Raw genomic sequence first — 22,818 nt, forward strand, 5'->3', positions numbered from 1 at the left:
CAGGCCTTTGGACACAGACTGGAATCACACCACCCGCTCTCCTGGGTCTCCAGCTTGCAGATGGCAGGTCATGGAACTTCCCAGTCTCCATAATGGTATAAGTCAATTCCTCATAATAAATCTCTTCATATGTATGTCAACTTGACTGGGCCACTGGCTGTTCAGTTAAACATTACATTTTTTTTTATACATACGTATATACACATCTCCTACTGATTCTGTTTCTCTGGCAAACCCTGAATAACACATCCCCCGTTGCTTTACTGTTTTGCCTTGATAGTAGAGCAATAAGGTAAATTTTATGATAGTTAGCAGGAGCTGTGCCTTTCATCTCAATATCGCTCCGCCTAGCATATCAAAGAGAATTTTTACATTTAAAAATAATTAGGACTTTTCTTAGATAGGTAAACACTCATGTGATGAAAAGTACTAAAAAGGTCTGCAGTAGAGATCTCCCCGCCACTTTACCCCAAGATACTCAGGGGCTCTGCCCCTCTGAGGTAATGCTATCACTCTCCTGTGGATCGTTTTAGAAATATTGTATGCACATGTAAATGAAGATATATATTGTTTTATCCTTTTTAAATCTAATGGCATATTATATACACATTTTTCTGCTCCTTGTTTTTTTTTACTGTAACAATCTATCTCGAAGATCATTTTAATTCAGTGAAAATGGCCTCATTCTTTTTACAGCTGCAGCGTATTCCAATGTGCATAGACTATAATCAATATTCTGCTGCAAGAACAGTAAGATGTTTTCTAATCTTTTGTTATTTCAAACAGTGCTGAATTGAATATGTCCTTTTGTTCATGTGCAAATAAATCTGAAATGTATATCTGTTGCACTTATGAAAGCTGTATAATGAATTACCCCAAGTCTAAGTAATCTAAAATGGAGACCATATTTATTTTTGCTCAGAAATCTGCCATTTTGACAGGCAGAGCTCAGTAAGGTTGGGCCCTGTCTGTCTCCCTGCAGTGGCTAAGACCCTGGCTGGGAGCAGACCCTCACGTGTGGCCCCTCTATGAGGCCTGGGCTTCCTCACAACATGGCGGCTGAGTTCCAGAGGTAGCATTCGAAGCAACAGAGCCCAGCAGAAGCCTCGTTACCTTTCAGGGTCTAACCTTGGAAGCTGGGCACTTTCAAAATCCCACCAGCTTCAAGGAAAGGGAAAGAGGGCACACCTCTTGATAGGGAGTGGCAAGATTCTGGAAAATAATATAGGTCCACATCAGCATTTTTGGAAAATCCAGCCTGCCTCAGATATAATTCTAGAAACGAAATTGCTTGGTCATGGGTATGTACAGTTTTAATTTTGATACAGGGCTGCTAAATTGCCAAATTGCCCTCCAAAGAACTCGTACCAGATCACTCTCAACAGCAGTGAGTGAAAAATACATATCTGTTAGGAATGAAGGAAGGGTTGAGCAAGTGAAAGGGAGCTGAACTTGTGAGCCTGGTCTTCAGAGAACGCACTTCATCATCTGGCCACGGGAGGGCGGTGTTTCCCCACAGACGCGCAGAAGGGCGCCCTCGGAAAGGAAGATCTACTGACTGCAGCGATCTTAACCAGCTTCCAGGAGGCCAGTGCCTCCCAACATCCCTGTCTCCGTGTTAAACCAAACGTGGATGCCCTTGATAGACTGTTACAGGGAAAGCAGGAATCGCGCTTTTCACTTCACCTGCTTTTTACATTCACTTGCTTTTTACAGCGCAGGGGCCTCCGACATTTGTGTCAAGTCCACCCGCCAGGAACCACAGGCCCGGAGCTCAGAAGCGCCCTGTCCTCTTCGGGAGCCCGGGGGCAAAATCAGCTGGCAAAAGGCAGATTAATTGGAGAAAAGGCATAAACGTTTGTGTAACGTATGTACACAGGAGCCTTCAGAATAAAGACCGAAGGTACAGGGGAACTTGCCCATTTTTATGCTTCCGTCCGACAAAGTATGGACGACGGGGTGGGATACGATCGGACAAGAAGCGTGTGATCCAGCGCTGAGGCCGAGTGAGCACACCCAGCAAGGCCTGTCCGGCTAGATTCTGCCTGGCCTCTCTGAGCACCCATTCCTTCCTTCTGGAATGAGGGGCCTTATGACCAGAGGTCAAACAAGTAGGTCAGATCATTTCCTTATGACCAGTTTTTACACAGAAAGGCAGAGAAGGAAAAAAGAGTCACAGGTTTTATGGCTGGCTTTGGAGAGAAGCGGGTCTGGTTTCTATGACCCATCTTGGGGAAGAGGGATTCTGGTTTCTGTGGGTAGCCTCGGGGGAGAATGGGACTAAGAGACATTCTGTGGGAGGAGGTCAGGGAAAAACCTTTTGCTTCTGAGGCTGCTTCTGAGACTTCCATTTTGGGGCAGCATTGTCTGAGCCCCAACACTTTCAAAGATAGATTTCCACTGGTTTTAGTTTTAAATGTTCAAATACCTAGGCCTGCACCCCAGCCCTGGGAGAAGCGGGCACACAGGTCTGCAGAGGCCAGGGACACGGTGACGCTGCGTCCCCTGCACCTCCTCCAGGGAGGCCACCCCTGCCCCACTCCACCGTCATGCAGCTCACTCCTGAGGGAGGCTCTAAGCCAGAATCCTGAGCCTGGCCTGCCTCCCTCCCTGCTCAGGGAGCCCTTGGGGTGGGGGTGTGGCATCCCAGGGTTTGGGGGATGTCAAGCAGGATTTCCCAACCCACGCCCGCATTGGCAACCCCACCCCGCTCTCTGTCCACATGGTGTGCAGGCTGACCTCCATATCCTCAGCTCCCAGGCCACTCTGAAGTTAGCCTGTTCACACAGCTAGCTGCCTGTTCCTCATCACTCCCCAGCTACCCTCCAACAGCCGCTCTCCAAAACAACCACTCCTCTGTCCCTACTCCTCTGCCCAGTGTAGAACCAGTGCCCAGTGCATGCTCCCAGTGTAGAGCCAGTGCCCTGTGCATGCTCCTGGAGGAGGCCTGTCCAGCGCAAGCGCAGGGTTGCTCTCCAGGAACCCCCAACCCTCACCCCTCACCCATGGGGCCAGCCCTGCTTCCTGCCTCCCTAAACACCCTCCTTCAACATTTGCAGGGAAAAAGGCAGGACAGTTCAACAATGCAGCTCTGATGTCAGGATGAGTCCATCGTGGGTAAACTTAAAAATGAAGTGAGGCAGGCAGATGTCCCCTACTCCATCCCAGACATTTACTTCAACCCAGACCCAGGGCGGAGCTGGGGAGGGTGGGAGTCAGGACTGGGAGCAACCTACAGCCCTGGGAGTTTAACCATTGGCTTCTAGGCCAAATCTGGGGGCAGACCACCCTCCGAGGCTAGCCCTGCAGCCTCACATTGAAAGAGGCCACATTGTTCCTTATTCCTTGTTCCTCGCATCAAGCTCATCTGCTTTTGGGTGTCCATTTCGGCCTCCAGCCATCACCCTCCAAGTGGCAATCAGGGCCACAGCTTCCAGGCAGAGCAGCTGAATAGCTGGGAGCTGACCAGCTTCCTCCTGCAAAGGGCCCCTGGGGAGGAGCTCAGCGCCAGGGATTCAGCGTCTGGCACCAGAAGGGCTGGGCATGGAACAGAACATAGCAAGACCCCATCTTTACAAAAAATAGCCAGGTGTGGTGGTGTGCACTGGAGTCCCAGCTACTTGGGAGATTTGAGGCAGGAGGATCGCTCGAGCTTGAGACTGCAGTGAGCTATGATCGTACCACTGCACTCCAGCCTGAGCAACAAATGAGACCCCATCTCAAAAACAAAGGTTGCTCAGCCCAAAGCTGCTGCTGCTTCATCTAAGCGGGAAATGCGACGGAGGATGTCACCACACTTCAGCAGAGATGCACCAGGCTGAGGCTCAGACCTGCTGACCCCGCAGGGCCCAGAGCATCCCTCCGGCAGATGCAGCTGTTCCTTCAGCGGACGTGTGGCGGTCCTGGGGATGCAGTGGTTGATTTTCATGTCATCTGCCCCTCTGGGCAGGGTCAGGCACAGAGGGGTCCCCAGTGAGGGGTTCACACACTGAGTCACGCTAAGCTGGAGGACTGGGGACTCCCGGCTCCACTTACCTGCTCCCCACCGCCCGACCCTGCTGTCAGCGGCCCAGGCCACAGAGGGCGGGACTGTCCTCCTTTCCTGCCCTGACTGCACCTCGCACTGCTCCCTAGTTAACACCCGCTGAGCCGCTGAACTCAGGCGGCCCCACCTCCTCCCTCACCAGGCCTGAATCAGGGAGACACTCATCCTAATCGCCTTCCACAATCTCTTCCTTCCAAGGGTCTTAGCACAGACAGCGCTGCTCCCTTTCAGTGCTCGGCTGGGAACAAGTCCAGTTGGGCAACAGGGAGGGACAGGCGCTGACCGACTCCAGTCTCCTGGGCCACCAGGTTCAACACAGACGTGGCCTTTGTCAGAACGAGGTCGGGGACCCACCAGGTGTAAATCAGTCTCTGGCCCAGGTCTTAGCAGAAGGCAGATAACCAGGATTCCTAGGTATGAGGGTCACCCAAGAATGTTTATTCTGTTTCCCATTTAAAGTCAAGTAATATGTAGGAAAGTGGATCTGGGGCAGGCCCCATGGGTGGCCCCTGCAGGTGGAATATCTGAGCACCCCCAAGGGAAGCCGGTCAGGAAGAGAAGGGGAAGAAAGCTTCCTTCTCCACCTAAGCGTGGCAGACCACAGACAGCCCCCAGCAAAACATCTTTGTAAAAGGCGTGACCCAAAAAGAAATCAGTGCAGGCCTTTGCTACCTCAAATGCGTCCTCTGATGCTGCCTGTCCCAGCTGAGGCCAAGGGGTGGGGTCCTGCTGCTGTGACACATCACCTCTTAGGTCTCCACTGTCTGCTGGAGGAGGAGGGAGGGCTGGCTGGACTGCGCAGGAGATGCATCACGCGAACAGCCTAGGGCAGAAGTCAGGGGGCAGGACACAGGGGCCATGCAGGGACACGTAAGAGTGCCAGGCTGATGTCCACAGCCTCCGGTGGGGGGAGGCTGGGAGAGGCCATGCTGACTTTCTCCGCCTGCATGCAGCGTGCCAGCCCCTGTGTCTGCCACAAGGACCCAAGCAGTAGAAACAGCAGAGAATATGATCCTCTTCCCACTCCAGCCCAGGAAGGCCATCCAGTGAGTAACATCAGTGCAGACAGCCCACAGGCAAAGCTCAGGCCCATTCTCCTCCCCAAGCCCTGAATAGGAAGGAGTTCCTGAATGACCTGCGCCAGGACCATGAGCTCCCACATGCTTTGTGCAGCCAGCACCATCGACCTGACCAAGCAAGAAGCTCGGGGGCATGCAGACAGCAAGGGGCTGTGGAACAGGGAGAGCTGCTCCGAGAGGAACATGGGCGTTAAGGATGGCAGCTCTGCATCTTTGCATCTGGGGTCCAAAGATGAACACGACTGGGTCATAACGCAGCGCACCTTTGTGGGCAGTGCTTCAGCTGCTGCCAACCAGACACTGGAGGAAGGGACCGCCTCTGGAGAGGGCGCTGGGTCCCCCTGGAGTCCATGAGGCACCATTAGTCATCCAATAGCCCAGTGCATCGCAGGTGGCATCTTTGGGCTCCTGTCAATCATTCCAGGTCAGCACGAGGGGCAGGGCCTAACTTTGGCGTGCCTAGTGAGAACCACTCCAGAAGGCTGCCGGGGAAACTGGATTCTGGGTCCTGTGCTCAAGGTTTTGATGCAGTAGGTTTGGGATGGGGCCTGGAAATCTGTATTTGAACACGCATCCCAGGAAGGCATTGTGGGAATGAGCCTGGGATTTCTAATCTCTGTTGAGAGGGCCGGTTCCTTTATTAACTTATGTGGGCTTCTACACCCCCAAAACCCAGTGTAGCAGAGTCTGACCGGGCTGGCTGTGGAAGCATCTGGGGAGGACAGGAGAGGACAGGTCACCTGTCGGGGGAAGAGGGAAGGACGGCAGGAGCCAAGGCGATGTGGGGGCCACAGGGACCCACAGCCTCTGTGAGGAAGGAGCCTGGCAAGGAAAGTTGTGCTGGTGGAGGGAGGAGGGAGGTTTGCAGTGACAAGGCGATCCAGAGACAGGGACAGGAGGGACACGGGGCTGCTGGAGCCACAGCAACACTGACCTGTGCAGATGGAAATGTGGCCAAGCGCCCTGGGAGGAGGTGACCTGGGGCCCTTCATGTCACTCATCCAGTGCTGATCACCACGCCGCTTCCTGCCACGGACCTCAAGGCACGTCGCTGAAATCCCCCAACTGGAAAACCAAATGAAGGCCCAGGTCTTTGATTCTTTGATGTGTGTGTGTGTGATTTTTGTTGTTGTTGTTTTTGTGTGAGACACAGTCTCGCTCTGTCACCCAGGCTGGAGTGCAGTGGTACGATCATAGCTCACTGCAGCCTTGACCCCCTGGGCTCAAGCGATCCTCCCATCTCAGCCTCCTGAGCAGCCAAAACAACAGGAGTGAGCTGCTGTGCCCAGCGAATTTCCGTTTCTTTTTGTAGCAATGTGGTCTTGCTATGTTGCCTAGGCTGGTCTCAAACTCCTGAGCTCAAGTGATCCTCCCATCTCAGCTTCTCAAATTGCTGGAGTTACAGGCATGAGCCACCACCATGCCTGGCTAGGTCTCCGAAATATCAAAAGATTTTGAAGGAGCTGAAATCTGCTCCCCTAACTTAATTATCAAGATCTTCAAGTGTGGCTCTCAGAAGAGTAGAAGATACACTTCAAACCACCGTCACCTACATACAGGCAAAGAAACGTCTTCTAAATGTGGATGCTAAGTCACGTTCACAGGTTCAAGACATGCCGGCGGCAGAATCAAACTGCTATTTAACCTGGTTTTAGGCCACAGCAGCTGACGCACATCCTCGAATGTGAAATGCTTTTAAATGTCACTTCACGTTAAGTACCACTTGGTAGGTTTTTGAATTACTCTTAAATGGCATATTTTCTTAATTTTTCTTCATGGTAAATCATCGGCCAATTCACCACCTCTAACTAATCATGGTGCTGCATTTCAAGCTAATTACTCACATCACAAGTGCACAGGGTATATGCAGAGGGGCAACTGAAAGATCACATGTACCGACAGCCACAGGACAGTGCTCATGTGTTTCGACAAATCAATGTCCAGGTGCCAGGCCCGAGAAGAAAGTATACTCAGGAAGCAAATCTCCTTCTCCTCTGGTTCCCTGTTGGGATACCTCTACAAGTCACCCACACCTCCAAATTAAATATCCATGTCCTCGAAAGCTTGTGACGCAACTCTGCATTAGGACTGTCTTCACAGAACCCCAAATCTGAGCGCAGTGCACGGTCCCATACCACGGCCCCCTATGAACCCTTACATAGTGGTGATGCTAGGCAGTGGTTACCAACTTCTAGGTAGTGGAACCCGTGATTCAAATGAACCCCAGTAATTAAAAGTAAATATTTTGTGTGTATAGATTTATTCCTGAAATCTAAATTTATAAAACTCAGTGAAAATATTAAAGTTATTTGGTGAACATAAAAATGGAGACTGGGGGCAAGGCTGACGATTTGTTAAAGTAGTCCTAATGCCCATGAGACTCACATACTGTTCTGCTTGTACAGTTTAAAGAACATTCTGGGTTTGGTTTTTTATTTTATTTTTGAGACATAGGCTCGCTCTGTCTCCCAGGCTGGAGTACAGTGGCGCAATCCCAGCTCACTGCAACCTCTGCCTCCCGGGTTCAAGCAATTCTCCTGCCTCAGCCTCCTGAGTAGCTGGGATTACAGGTGCACACCACCATGCACGGCTAATTTCTGTATTTTTAGTAAAGACAGGGTTTCACCAGGTTGGCCAGGCTGGTTTCGAACTCCTGACCTCAAATGACCCACCCACCTCAGCCTTCCAAAGTGCTGGGATTACAGGCGTGAGCCACAGCACCCGGCCTTAAAGAACATTCTGATTCAGATAAGAAGATGCAGATACGTGTTTCCTATCACATCATGCAATACTTGGATATCACTTTGTTAAAGAACTGTGTCACCAGTTTTATTGTGGGGTCCTTGCAAACACAAGTTTGCCTGGCAGAAAAATGGAGACGCTGATCATTTGTTGTAATCAGGTATTAAACATCAGTCTGCATTTTTAAATTTACATTAACTTTTTAAAAATAAATGTTGCATCAAATACTTATAGAATGAGGCTTCTGGGACTGGAGAACTAGCTCATTTCAGACCATATCACTATGACAACAGTTATGAACTGGACAAAATACACCTCACAGCCATCGAAGGCACTGCACAGAAATCAAAACCAGAAACACATGAGGGGGGAGCTGATGCTTGGCAGAAGAAAAAGGCTTTGTGTTTCTGATTATTAAAGGCATTTTGGTGAAGGCAGGCCCTGTTCTGCCAAGCAGGCAGCTAAGCCTGAACAGAAAATCTGCAGTCTTGGCTGGCTGACTTAACCCACAATCTTACTGGCTTAAAAAAATGAGAGGGCTGAGTTCAGAGCGATCAAAGAAGATTGAAAGTGAAGTGTTCCTGCAAACAAGAGCCAGAGAGGGATCCAAAAATTCTGTGTAAAACTGCCTGAGTCTCTGTTTGATCCTGTAACCAAGCGTGAGCCAAAGAAACTCCAAGCAGCCTGGTAAGGTTAAAAGAACTTAAGAAACTTCTGTTATTATCCATTGTGTGTGCGCTGGGTGATAGGGGCAGCGGGGAATTGAGAGCTTAAATCTAGCCATGTTAACTGTCTTCCTTAAAAAAAAAAAAAAAAAAAATCAGTACTTTTTGGAGGAACATAATAGAATCCAGAGTCTCTAAAATATATCATCCACCAAGTTTACAATACAATCCAAAACTATTAGGCATGCACTCAGGGGTGAAAACAATCAATAGGGACTGATCCTGAACAAAAACCCAGACGTTGGAATTAGCAAAGATTTTTAAAGAGCCAGTATAACTATGCTCAAAGATGGAAAATACGCTTATAATAAATGAACAACAAAAAAGAACCATCAGGACATTCTAGAGTGAAAAAAATCCAATGTCTGAAATAAAAAAATTTACTAGATGGGCTTAAGAGCAAATTATATAACGGATGACTGAATAGAGTCATTGAACCTACTCTAAGTATATTTTACGTTATAAATATTAAACTAATGATATGTATGCTGAAGAATTCAGGGGTGAAGTATACACATTACTTTGAAATGCATAAAAAATAAGAACTGATGAATAGATGGAGAGAGGTATATGAGTGCTTACTGAACAACTTTAATGAACTCTTGAACTCTTGAATTGAAAATTCAAGAGTTAAGACACCAAGCTTTGAGCCCCATCAATGGAAGCAATGGCCTTTTCCCCATCTTTAAAGCTAGGAGGTAGACTAGAGAACACTAAGATGCCTCCTAAATACATATAAATAAAACGGACCTAAGATCCTTTCTAATATTAATGCCATCTAAGGCATGAGGCTATCAGGATCAATAAAAAACCAATAGGCTGTAAATACGAAGATTGTGATAGGTGTGCAGCTATGGCAGATATGTTATCATGGTGGGGTTTGTTGGCTCAGAAAGCTCCCTAAATCCCAAATGCTGGGCATGGGAGGTTTCCAGCATCTTTGTATCCCATCTCATGACACTTCTTCCTCTAAGTGCTTCCATTCCACTGACACTTTAGTTCCATTCTCACCACATACTGTCTTTCCCACCTTGGGGAAAGCATATGCCGTTCCCTCTACTGAAAAACTCCTTTCCCTTCCCTGTGCTAACTTCCGTTCATTCTCAAATCTCAGCTTCCCTTGGCCCACTGAGATTGGGCACTTCTCATTCCGCCCCAAACTACAGCACATGTCAAATGCTCTAAATTACTTAATCGACAATATTTAATGTCCTTTTTTTTCTCATTAGATGAGCAGTCCCCATGAGGGCAGAGCCCGGCCTGCCACTCTTTTCCAGCCAGTGGCTTGTAGATGAAAAGGGCGGTCACATCCACTGGGTGTCTGCTTAGCACCAGGCACTCTTCCAAGTGTTTTGCACATATCCATGTATTTAAAATCTTATTAGGCTCACAAATAGTTGTTGAAGAAGCCTCCCCTTTTTCCGTATGAACCACGATCCCTGAATAACTATGTGACACCTAGAAAGTGCCAGGCGCTGGGCTCAAGACACAGGATACAGCAGCAAAACAGGCCCTTCCTCCTCCCAGAGCTCAGTCCGGTGGGGAATACATACCACAAAGAGGGAGCCGCACATCAGATGACAAGTTCTAAGGAGGAAATGCAAGGTATTTGGTAGAATTTGCCATGTTTTAAAAAGTTGCTCACACTTTACTTTTTGCTAAAGAAAACCACTCAGAAATCCATCCACTCACCTAATCACGCAAAAAGCAGCTGCTCATTCATTGCCTAGGAGACTGGGTGCTGTGCCAAGGCTCTCAGGATGCAAAGATGACTTAGGCCTACAAGGAACACACGGTCTAGTGAAAAGTTACACACAGAACCAGCCATCATACCACATGACGTGTGCCATGGTAGAGGTACACACTGTGTGCATCAGGAACTTGAAAGCAGCTACCACAAGAAGCCTGACCTCCAGTCTGGCTGTCTCTGATATATGTGGCCACACTAACTCACCCAATCTCGACTCCCATTACCCCCACATGTGATTCTGCCCCAGAACTGAGTTTTCTACAGAGTAACCTAGCTTCACTCTAGTTTCCCACACATGAAACAGAATGTTAGGGATTATTGTAAGGATGAAATGAAAATATCCCATAAGCAACACATACTACAGCGTGCTATTCACTTTTACCGTTGAGAGTAAATGTGGTTAAGACCCTCTTGCCCCAGGCTCTATCCTCTCAACAGGTGCTCCCTACCCCCAGCATGGCTTTCCTTCTAACCAGACTAATGCTGCCCCGAGTCATTCAGGAATTCAATCTGAACTCCTGGTGACACAAAAATTATGTAGAAATGGAAACCAAAGCAGTGTCTTCTGTTGTCTAATAAGGAAAATGCTAAACAAAAGCAAAAACAAACAAAAAACCATTTAACACCAAGTTCTCTTCCAAAAAAGCCAAGCATACAACACTGTTATTAATAAGCAAAACCTCTTAGGGTTAAAAGTGTAATTTTATTTAGATGTTACTTGTACATAATCTATAGTAAGATATACAAACAGATAAAAATTGCTTAACAGTTTTTTATAATACCACTTTAAATTCAATTTACAACAGCATTGGTAATACTGCAAGATGACAGATACTATGATTTACAAAACAAAAATTACTTGCTGCTCTGGTTGATACATTCCCACTAGTCTTTAATGGATTAAAATGTATCATGTTATTTTAATTGCAAATTATTACAAAACTTTTACAACCTAGCCACTTGGTGCTCAGAAAACATTTTGATGTTCTAAAAATTGACTGAGGTGAAAACGTGAACTTTTGAGTAATATCCTTAGTAAACACAAACCTCAGTGTAGCCGAGCGCACGGTCTGGGGCTGACAGTGCGAACTCCGCCGCCTCCTACACGCACAGCCGTCAGGGACTGGGCAACCTTCCCATCCCTTCCCCAGGGCTACGCTATGAGAAAAAAGCTTAGGAGACATTAAACTAAAACAAACATGGAGAAATAATACAAGAGACAATTTAAAATTACCTTACAATTTATAACTGTACTTTATAACATGAAGTTTGTAGAAATGAAATGTGCTTTTGAATGTTTCTTCTCCATTTGTTTTGGTAAATAGTTTTTGAAAATGAAACTGAAAATTCAAATCTTCTCTTTATTCTTTTCATGTAATACCATGTTAGAAAAGATCTGGATTTAAATTTCACAGTAAGTTGAATTTGCTGGAAAAATACTCTAAAAATAATCTAAATTGGATTTCAGTCATTTTCCATTCTTTTAAAGGTTATGGTACACAACAGGGCAAAAGCTTTTTCACAAGTCATAAAACTGAGTTGAAAATAACTTGTTGATTCAACTACAGGAAGACAACTAATAATTAACAGGCTCATGAATATTTATGAATAAAGTGCCACTAATTTCATTGTAATAAGATATAAATAGAATAAATCCTGACATGGATAGTAGCTTCTGTGTTCTCTCCATCCTGAGAACAGAAGGGCCATAAAAAACAAAGAAGCATTTACCAAATGGGAGTTCCAGACCCACACGAGGAACTCCTAATACAAAAGGAACAAGAAAGCCAAGTAAGTCAGACTTTGAAAGCCACAGAAGTCCTAAGAATAATGCCAGTGTAGTAGGCCCTTTTTAACAACAACAAAAAAAAAAAAAAAAAAAAGAGAGAGAGAACTTAGAAACTGAGAAGTTCATTAATAACTGTTACCTATACTCAAGGAATTTACAGTGACAGCCTAGTGGTGACCAGCTCTAGGAAAAGACGCTGAAGAGGCCGCTCCCAGCGCCTGGGACAGAGGAGAGAAGACACGCCAGGGAAGCAGCCTTGGAAAGGGGATGCAGACATGAGGCTTTTCAGGGCTTCAGATCTACATGACTGAACCCAATGGACAGGCTCTGTGCAGTCACTGCCCGCAAGCTCAACAGGTATCCACGCGAGACACACACGCCAAGGGGATTTCGGGGCTGGCTGACTTGCTCAGATGCATTCACTAAAACCCCCGTCACCATCCTGGTGACATTCCTATCGTCACCTCAAACAGCTCTGCTTTTAGCTCCAGATTCTTCCCTTCCCATCATAACTAAGTAACTAACCACAATGCATATGGAATACTGTTAAGTAGGTTAAAGTCCTTAGTAAGTCAAGGGTCTTAGCATATTTTTGAAGTCGCATCTATAATCAAAGCCTGGAGCACCTGTTTATTCAACACAAACAGTTATCTTTCATCCAGAGTTACAAAATACAGAAGCTCTCATTCTTGAGTTTCCCCGTGGGTCCCTGGTATTGCCACGTGGGAACAGCCAGAAGGGCGGAGGTGAGGGCGTGGCGCTGTGTGTGCTACAGCAGCAAGGCTGATCGAGGGAATCTCAGGAGGTGCTTTTTATCATTTAATGTGCCAACAACAGGAGAGAGGAGAACTGTGTGCTTCTAGGACAGGGTGAAGGCCCTCCTCACGGGAGTGATCCCTAATCTGGCTCCAGCACTGTGAAAGGTGAAAGCTGTCAGTATCTACTTTCACCTAAACCTAAGCTTTTAAAATTCCGACCAAGTGGCGAAAGGTGCCATCCAAAGCGCTGTCTGTTGCTCGCTGAGGAGCTCAGAACTCCTGCAGCTCACTCAGGATATAGCTGTCAGGAAATTAAAGGAGCAGGGCTCCTTTGCAGCCCGGGCCCTGTGCCGCAGCTCTGCCCAGCTCAGCAGTGTAGCTCCCAGAGTCATGGACTGCTCGCATCTGTTCTGGCCAGCTGGTGCCCACACTGGAGAGGCTGGCAAGTATCTTGAGTGTCATCCCCAATGGCCCCAGGAAGGAAAAAGGACTCTGTTCTTCACTTTCATTACTGTTGAGCTGCTCAACTCTCTTGCAAAACCATCAACAGGCATTTACTAAGCAAATGCCCACAGGGAACCCAGCCTGAAAAGGGCCCTTCCAATTTCATATGTGACAGGCATGAGCAGAGGCAATGAAATTATTCAGCAGAGCATTCAGATTCACTTAGAGGCTACCAAGCCAAGAAACTGAAAGCAGAAACCTTGGATTCTCCCTATTTGTTGAACCTTTCCCTCTAAAACCAACTTCTTCAGAAACACATCCTTTATAAAAAGAAGAGGAAAACCCAAAGCAGTGAAACAGTATCACTTCCTGGTTGGAAGACATCCCTCTGACATAGTCATTAGCCTCGCAGAGACCTAACACCAGGCAGCTTTACACACACACAGCAAGTCTGCAGGGTTATACTGACCAGTAAGAGTAAACGCAAACTGCACGAAATACTCCCACGGTCAAGAGGAAAGCAGATGCTGTTTTCAGGACAATGCGATAGTGACAGCCTATTTCCCCATGTGTGGCACAATCTGCTATGTTCAGTGGCACTTAAGTATTACACAGTAAATACTGAAAAGACCCAGAATTTTTGGATGTGCAGAAGCAGTATCACATTATTTATACAAAAGGTGCTATGCTACGGGATTAGAATACCACTATTTGGGTGTAGAGACCACTTAAACTCTTCAACACGCCCCGCGCGCGGCCTCGGCGCCGGCCTCGGCTCAGTCGGACCAGTCGTTCTCGTCGAACTCCGAGTCGTCGTCAGAGTCGCTGTACTCCACGGCGATGCGCCGGGACAGGATGGTGGCCACGTCGTTCCCCACGGGCTCCCGCTTGGCCTCCTGCTCCCGCTGCTCCTGCACCTTTTTCAGCTGAATTCCTGCAGACACAACCCGTGGTTCAGAATCACATCCTTTTGCCAGCTCCAAATTAAAGATAAACAAACAAATATGTCTACTGGACTTTTTTTTTCCTACTAAGGATAGAAAGTTTTGGAAATTTGAGGGGAGAAAAGCTCAGGGAATATTAAAAGTTTCATGAGCAAAAACAAACACATTCAAAGTGAGAAGATTTTTTGTAACAAAGTTTTTTGTAACAAAATATGTGCTAAAATATTAAAAATTCATAATTTCAGTGTATATGAACACCATTAGAGAAAATTCTGGAGCTGCACCATCCCAGACAGCAGCCACTAGCCACATATACCTTCTAAGCATGAACTGCCATGTGGCTAGTGGCTACTCTGGGACGCTGCCGGCTGGAACATTTCTATCCTCACAGGACATCTACCAGGCAGCACTCTACGCGACTCACTCTCAGCTAACCTGAGAAGTAACTGAGAAACCTTTATTTCAACAATTACTGTGGAAATGAACATAAAATACCATCATCTACTTTCTAGCTTAGTAACGAAGTAAGATATTTGATGATTTAATGTTTACTCCTTTTTTTTTATTTTTTTTGAGACAGGGTCCCATTCTGTGACCCAGGCTGGAGTGCAGTGTTACGATCACGGCTCACTGCAGCCTCGACCTCCTGGGCTCAAGCAATCCTCCCACCTCAGCCTCCTGAGCAGCTGGAACCACAGGCGCACGCCCCCATGCACAGCTAAATTTTGTATTTTCTTTTTTGTAGAGATAGAGTCTTGCAATGTTGCCCAAGCTGGTATCCATTCATTTTTTAACTGTTTTGAAATAATTTCAGATTTACAGAACAGCTATGAGACCAGCAGAAAAACATTCCCATATACTTGGATTCCGCAAATGCTAACATCTGACCACATTTATTTCCCAATCTTCCCCTATCATCTTTACACAGAAAGACACAGACACTTTTCTCTGGACCATTTGAGAGTGAACGGCATAGAATGTCCCTTTACCCCTAAAATGTTCATGTGTTACCAACCCTTGCCCGCCCAAAAAATCAAAATCACAAAATTAGTTTGGATACAATACTACCATCTATCCTACAAATATTATTCAAATTTTGCAAAAAGACCCAATCTAATTGCAAATGGAAAAGCTCATCCCCTGGTTCAGAATCTAGTGGAAATTATCTGTGAAAGTGGTGTCAAGTTTTGTTCATGGCCTTTAATCCGGACAGTTCTTCACAGTCGTTGTGTTTTATAACCTTCTCGTTTTGGAAGAATACAGGGAGCTGGTCTGCAGAATGTCTCTCCGTGTGGGCGTATCAGGTGTCTCCTCAAGGTCAGATACAGGTGATGTATCCACTCTTGGTAGACAGGGCTTATGAGGTGTTAAAAAAAAAAAAAAAGGCAAATCCAACACTGTCCTACAATGACCCCAAAGTTGATATTCATGAGCTAATATACCCCTAGGAATTTTTTTATCTTGACAAAATAAAAGTGTGTCAATGATGTCCAGGTATATAGAGGACCCTGGTGTCTCTAGAGGAATGCGGGGGCCCCACTGCGGGCCTGGTTCCTGGGCACACAAGAAAAACGCAGAGGCCGCAGCGTCACAGCTCCTCTGAAGGCCATCCCTGCCGCTGAGCTGGCGGGCTGCAGCCAGGCTCCTTGCTCAGTCACTTCCAGATGAGATGACTAAACTGTGACCAAGTCTGTGAGGCTCCTCACAGGCGAGAAGCTCTTGGATATTCCCATAACATGTCCGTGACCCTCGACCAAACTGGGTTGGGACCTGGCTAAGAATTTATGGTGTGGACTAGAGGTTGCCAGGGGCTCTCTGGGCAGCCCAAGACAGGCGAAGGCAGACTCTCCACCCCAGTCCACCCGAGATGCTCTGTCTCCATGTGTTTCGTGGTCAGGGGGTCAGTGCGGGACTCTCATCTGACAAAAGGGTTATGCTGTTCAATATTACAGATGCTGAAAAACCACTGGCTTAGGACATCAGGCAAATATGACCAGTCCAGGACAAACTCTTCTTTTTAAGGAAATCGTTAATATGAGCTCACTTTCTTTCATTTATACTTTTCCCCTTAGAGTAGAATGCAGAGATCCAAGTAATTAATTGATCACTTCAGTTATTGGGTTTCTGGTTTCTAGGTAAGTAAAGACTTCCTAATTTCAATCTTTTTTTTTTGAGACGGGTCTCGCTCTGTTGCCCAGGCTGGAGTGCAGGGGCGTGACCACAGCTCACTGAAGCCTTGACCTCCCACACTCAAGCAACCCTCCCACCTCAGCCTCCTGAGTAGCTGGGACTACAGGCGCAGGCCAACATGCCCAGCTAATGTTTTTCGAATTTTTTGTAGGCACAGGTTTTTGCCATATTGTCCAGGCTGCTCTCAAACTCCTGAGCTCAACCAACCTGCCTGCCTTGGCCTCCCAAAGTGCTGGGATTACAGGCATGAGCCCACTGCACCTGGCCATTTCTCAATTCTTCATCACAATTTGTTTATCTTACAGTGGACAAATACACATCTACTATTCAAAAACACAAAACAAAACAAAACAAAACAACAATATCAAGTAAGACCGCTTTAACTCTGTTTTAAAAAACACAGTGAGTAGTCATTTGAAGACAAGGAGGCTGTAGCTGGCTGGAGACACGAGGAAACTTCTTGCTGAAAGGCAGGCTGTGTGTCTGGGGGCTCCACTTACCCATTCGAATAGCAGCGAGGAGGTCGCTTCGAGCATCACTGATTGGTGGCTGTGCTGGCTCTTGCCGCTTCGCCTCAGCTACTGGGGGGCCATGCATTGGGGAGGATGACAGAGAAGACCCGGGGCCAGGAGGGCCTGGCGGGGGAGGTGGCGGGCCCGGGGGTGGCGGGGCTGTGACCAGGAGCCCCGTGGAGGGTGGGTGAGGAGGAGCCGCGTGCGTGGAGCCGGCTGATGCGGGGAACGGGGGCTGCATGGGCATCTGGAGAGGGCTGACGAAGGCAGTTTGTGCTGAGGGAATCACAGGAGGAGGTGGCGGAGGAGGTGGTCCTGATGGGTTGTAATACTCAATTATCTGCGCTGGGAGCATCCTGAGAGAGATACGAGGCACACAGTCACCAAGGGAACAAGAGAGGGTCGCGTCCTGTGAGCTCTTAGACGCCTAACAGAGCCATCCCCAGACACAACACGTATTGTCACCTGAACTTCAATCATGGCAGGATGCGAACATGCACACCTTGGGTCAGTTATCGTCACAGTTTGACATTATTCATTATGACAGAAGTCAAGACCTGCTACTGAAATGTACTTCAAAAGGAGGACCACTCAAAAAGTGCAGCACTTCCTGAAGAAAGGCAGAACCAAGCACCTGACTGCAGAGGCCAGGGCGGCAGCGCAGTGAAGCCTTCACACTGGGATCTCAAGGCGGTAGCTCACAAACTTGTCTTTGAAGAGTCCTAAGGTCAACCAGATTGGGAGCTTTCTACATTCTCTAGCCCACCCCCGTGGAAATGCCCCATGCCTGCAGTGCCCAGGTATGTATCAAAAGTTTCGAAAAGTCACACAGCCAAGAAATCTGCTGAATTCTATTCAGCCAAGAGTCTTCCAAACTAACTGGACCATGGGCCCTCCCCTGGCCTGACACAGCCCCAGGCCACTCTGGGGACCTGACTTGGCATGCGTGGCCAGGGAGGGCACTTCTGAGAGCAGGACCGTCATTCGGACAGGGGTGCGCAGACACATGTTAGCAGTGGACACCAACACACAGTAACTTTCCTGGGCACCAACTCTGAGGAATGAAGTCTTCAAGGACTAGGGCAAAGCCAAAGAAAGAGAGGTGAGTGCCTAAATTGATAAAGGCCTGAACATGAAGGTCTCTGAATTCTACTTGTCAGGAAACAGGAGGGCCTGGGGCAGAATGATGTCTGGGTGGTCAGAGGTCATGAAAGGAGATTTTGGTCAAGCCTGAGAAGTGAGGCACAGGAGCTGCACGGTGTGGTCTTCTCATCTGTGAGAACAATTCTCTGTGGTCCACCCAGGATGCATCCAGAAACTTGAGGGTTGGGGACGGGTTCACAAAATCAGCACTTAATACCCTTTATCAACACCTTGGCTTAGAGAGTCATTCAAACACCCAGAGTGTGTGGGAGGGAACACGCACGCGTGCACAGCGTGGCTTGAGACTCAGCTGTAAGTCTGAGCTTACACTGCACCTGCTTTATTTCACACAGAATGTTAGAACTGCTAGTATCTACATCCAGTCATCCTTGACTCTATCCTGGCCTCTAAAATAACAGTTAAAATTCTCCTACCACATACGGCAAGATTCAAATGCAAGGCCAGCAGGGATTAGGGTACAAGCCACGCTGAGTTACCCGTAGTCTGCTGGAGCCATCGGTGCAGAGGCCTGGGACCCCTCTGGGGCCTGAGGGGGAGGCGGGGGCGGCGGCTGCTGAGGTCTGTTGAGGGCCATGTGCCTCGCCGAGGCAGATGGGGGCCGGTATTCATGCTCCGCAGCCTGGCTTGCAGGCCCATGTGGTGGCGTGTCACCAGCTGCATAGGAAGGGGTCACCGGCTGGGGGTGCAGAGAATGGTTGGGAGTAGCCGGGTAAGAGTAATCCGTAACGTCCGACGCATGTGACCTGGCATTTGAAAACAAGAGGTGGGGGAAATTTAAATTAAGTTAAAAATTGTCGGCTAACAGGCATATGGATGTATTTGAATAATAACATTGCTAATACACAAAAATCAGACATTAATTTGCTTTACTATCAACTAGGTCTAGCCCCGTGAGAGATTCCAAGCAACAACATAATGATTATAAGTCAGCAGCAAGCCCCAGTGTTACATGGATTCAGATTCACAGCTTTGAAGTGAATAATTCACACAGACCGGCAAGCAGGCAACAGCAGAGCCTCCTTTTCACAGGATTTCAGCATACGTTTTCTCTAAGAAAGAAGGCTACGAGAGAAACCATTCCGTTTAGAAACAGGATATAAGGCAGAAGATTTTGATGGCAATGAAACTGACAGCATATCATTAGAAAATATAAAATGGCAGGTGAACTGGATAAATATTAACAGTAAGAACAGGAAAAGAAATCGAGAATACAGTATAGTGAATCACATTTTTCTGAAACAGAAGAAGTGTATGTAACGAAAAGAGAAGAAAGCAATGCGGTGCACTATGGAAAGGCCTTCTTTCTGTAATTTTCTTTGCACATACGCTGGGTGTGAAACTCCGAAAGGAATGGGATCTTGGATTAGTGGAGCAGAGCTGAGCGAGGCATGGGGTGCAGGGATGGGACTCTGGCTAAGCCCTCAGGAGGAGAGGAAGGACCCAAGTGTGGCAGCCTAGCAGCGCCGTGGGCGTTAGTAAGACAGTCACACGCTCCTGGCTCAGGTTAGGGGACATGTGGCCGGGAGGGGCTGCACATCCTCTCATGGCGGCGGAAGCAGGGGCAGCCTGAGTCTGGGAACCCAAAGAAAGCAAAACAACAAACCCGCCGGGCACTCTGTCCTCTGTGGTGCTCCCTGCCTGCTCCAGTTTCCTTGTGTCACTCATAAACTCAATGCCCATTTTCCTTCTCTCCCACTCTTCTTTTCTTGTTCTGACTTTTCTCACATTTACTTGCTGGTTTCTGTTAGGATTCAGCTTGTGTTTCTCTCTCTGAAGGAAATACCAAACACACATCGGGGGTGCTGAGGGAGCAGGGAAGATGCACGCTGCATTTCCACCTTCGGATTCCAGTCCGTAGCTTTGCTTAACTGGGGCACAGTGTAGCAGAGAAAAACCTTCTAAATGAGAAGAGACAGCTTCTTTTCCCTTTCCCTTCCTTCAGTGAAGTGTAACAACTAATAACTACTCATTATTTTCTTCCCTAATTGCAGTATGAATTCTGGATTATGGTTCACTTCAGATTATGTCTTTTGAACTAGGTGAGCTGCTAGTAAATGACTTAAAAATGTATTTAATGGAGGAAGGACTTGACCTGTATTTAGATTTAGCATATTTTAAAAACGTAAATACCTATATCCCTTGGAGACACTGATGATGTATGCTTGACTCTGCGCCTGACTACAAGTCACTGGCTTACAGTGCAACCTTTTAAAGGAAACAGTCCTCTAGCCAAATCTGGACAGCTTCTGATGAGATGAGGGCAGGAAAACATACTGTGGCATAACTGGGAGGGCTATCCCTGTCAAGGGGCCTTGCAACACAAGGTAGAAAGCAAGCAAGGAAAAGGGGGTAACCAGATGGAGGCAGAAGTGAAGGAAGACACAATAAATATCTGAAGTAGAAACCAGAGATTTCTACAGGGTAGAACCCTGATGAAGGGGGCCCATCAGGAAGACAGGGGCTGGGGGAAGAGAGGACTGGTCAGTTGAAGAGGGAGGGACCATAGAAAAGGGATGCGCCAGCAGGTAGGAGGAGGACAGAGGAGCAGGCAGCTGCTAGAGATAAGCCCCACTCCCAGTGGGGAGGCAGAAACCAGCTGCAGACGCATGGCCAAGGTGGAGGGAGTGGAGATCCCGAGGCCTCATGATAGTCAGTGATCACCTATTACAGAAAAGAGGACTGGGAGGGCCAGAGGCGACACTGACACGGGAGGAAGAGGACTGGGAGGGCCGGAGACGGTGGGAGGACGGCCAGAAGGGCCGGAGATGACACCGACATGGGAGGAGGAGGAAGAGGCCGGGAGGGCCAGAGACAACACCACACAGGAGGAAGCAGGCACAGCAGTAGAGCCTCAGTGTGAAGAGGCCAATACATCCCCCAGGGTTTTTTGGGTAGACAGGTTTTTTGGCGGGCAGAGTCAGAGATCTGCACCAGGGCCCAAAACTGCATGAGAAAAAATAAGGACAATGGGGCATGGAGGTGTGTGACTCCCTGAGTGGCAGTGACAGAGAGCTGGTCATGCGGCAGGCAAGCACTTCCCAGCGCTCATCTTAAATTCATGCTCAGGAACAAGCCATTCCTAACAATCTAGAGAGAGAGCAAAAATGTCAGATGGGTTACAGTATATTACTTATATAGTGGCATATACACACCACGAAACCTGGTATTCAAATTTCCCTCAGTATCTTGGATGCACTCAGATGACCAGATACAACCATTAAAAATCACGTTTCTAAATAACACCTAAAACATGGGATATAATTTTTAAAAGTCAAAAGAAAGAAAATATGGCATGACTCCAATTTTGTAAAAGAAAAAAGAAATACATATATAGAAAAAGACTAAAGACCACTAAAATGCATACAACGGCTTCTTCGGATGGTGAGACTATAGAGCATATTTCATTTTAATTTCTTCCTGTAACTTCCAGATATAAGAAGCATGTGTTACTTTTAATAAAAAACTGACATTGTAGTAAAAAAAATTAAAAATTTCTAAATTAAGGGTTATAATCCAAATACAATGATGAGTTATAATCTATTCCTCTGATAGTAAATAAGGTATGCAAATAGTGAGAAGCCATGGGAAATAGTAGGAGACAACAAAAGGAATTCTGAAGAAATAAAACTGACAACCAGATTTACTGTTTGAAAATTAAGAGAAATGCAGACGTACATAAGCAACATAAATACAAAGGCAGACTATATCTGAATAACCATCCATTTTATACCCAGCATGGAATAATCTTAGATGCTAGAAGGAATATCATTCAACTGAGAGATTTTTAAAAATCCATCATTTTCCCATATGCATCTATTTTTGAAAAGTCTATATAGGATAAAAACAAAGTATATGTTTTGCATGAGTAAACAATCATAGCTAAATTATTTAGAAAAAACAAAAAAGCAGATTGATATCATGGGAGCTATTAAGTTCATACATTCCTCCCCACCCAAAGAACTATCAGCAGAACTATGTTGCAATTCTTACTTTCTATAGAAATAAACTCACACTAAAATTCAAACGAGGCTAAAACTCGGTTAAAGGTCCAATAATTCTCTAATATTTAACAAATAACAGTTTGTACAGAAAAATTACCCAGAACTTGCCTCACATCCTCCCAATGACTTACAGACCTTCTGGGGTGGGAACACTGAAGGCATGTAATATGTTAAGAGTTTGTGCTAAACGCTGAGTTTTACAAAGGCAGAAAAAGAGAAAAAGGACACAGATAGAACCCAAAGTCCAGGTTGCTGCTGTTTTGAAACATTCTTGATCACATATTGTAAGAATTCTCTATTCAAATTTTTAAATGCCAATGAGGGTTTATGCAAATGGAAGACTACAACTTTACAAAAGCAGAAACAGAAAATTGAATCAAACATTAAAATTGACTAGTCATTTCCTGTTGTTCAATGAATGCCTTTGGTGACAAGTGTGAGTTAATGACCACATCATTCACGCCTGCGAGAAATATTTTTACTTAATTGCTAATAAATTTTAAAGGAAACGCCAACAGAATTCTTCTCTTGAAATTAGAATATATAAGTTATCTCAAGTAAGAAGTAAATCTCTCTTTTGTTCATTTTTTCAAAGGGTTACTAAAGGGAACAATGAAGGCACTCCTTAGTCACTTTACCACCTACCGATCATTTTTAGATACCAAGTGACAAAGG

At 46.6% G+C, this 22,818-nt stretch overlaps 1 protein-coding gene across 1 annotated transcript in view; it reads right to left on the reverse strand.

Annotated features, from left to right (window-relative positions):
* Positions 1–11,024: 11,024 nt before the first annotated feature.
* Positions 11,025–22,818, reverse strand: part of WASF3 (WAS protein family, member 3) — a 77,709-nt gene continuing 65,915 nt past the window's right edge. The window contains exons 8-10 of the mRNA XM_011958509.1: positions 18,619–18,885; positions 16,967–17,334; positions 11,025–14,266 (exon numbers count right to left, since the gene is read on the reverse strand). Of these exons, the coding sequence (XP_011813899.1) occupies positions 14,109–14,266; positions 16,967–17,334; positions 18,619–18,885 (793 nt within the window). The 3' untranslated portion in view covers positions 11,025–14,108. The remainder of the gene's footprint in view (positions 14,267–16,966; positions 17,335–18,618; positions 18,886–22,818) is intronic.

This window comes from Colobus angolensis, unplaced genomic scaffold, assembly GCF_000951035.1.
Source record: "Colobus angolensis palliatus isolate OR3802 unplaced genomic scaffold, Cang.pa_1.0 Scaffold113, whole genome shotgun sequence".
Classification (NCBI taxonomy): Eukaryota; Metazoa; Chordata; class Mammalia; order Primates; family Cercopithecidae; genus Colobus; species Colobus angolensis.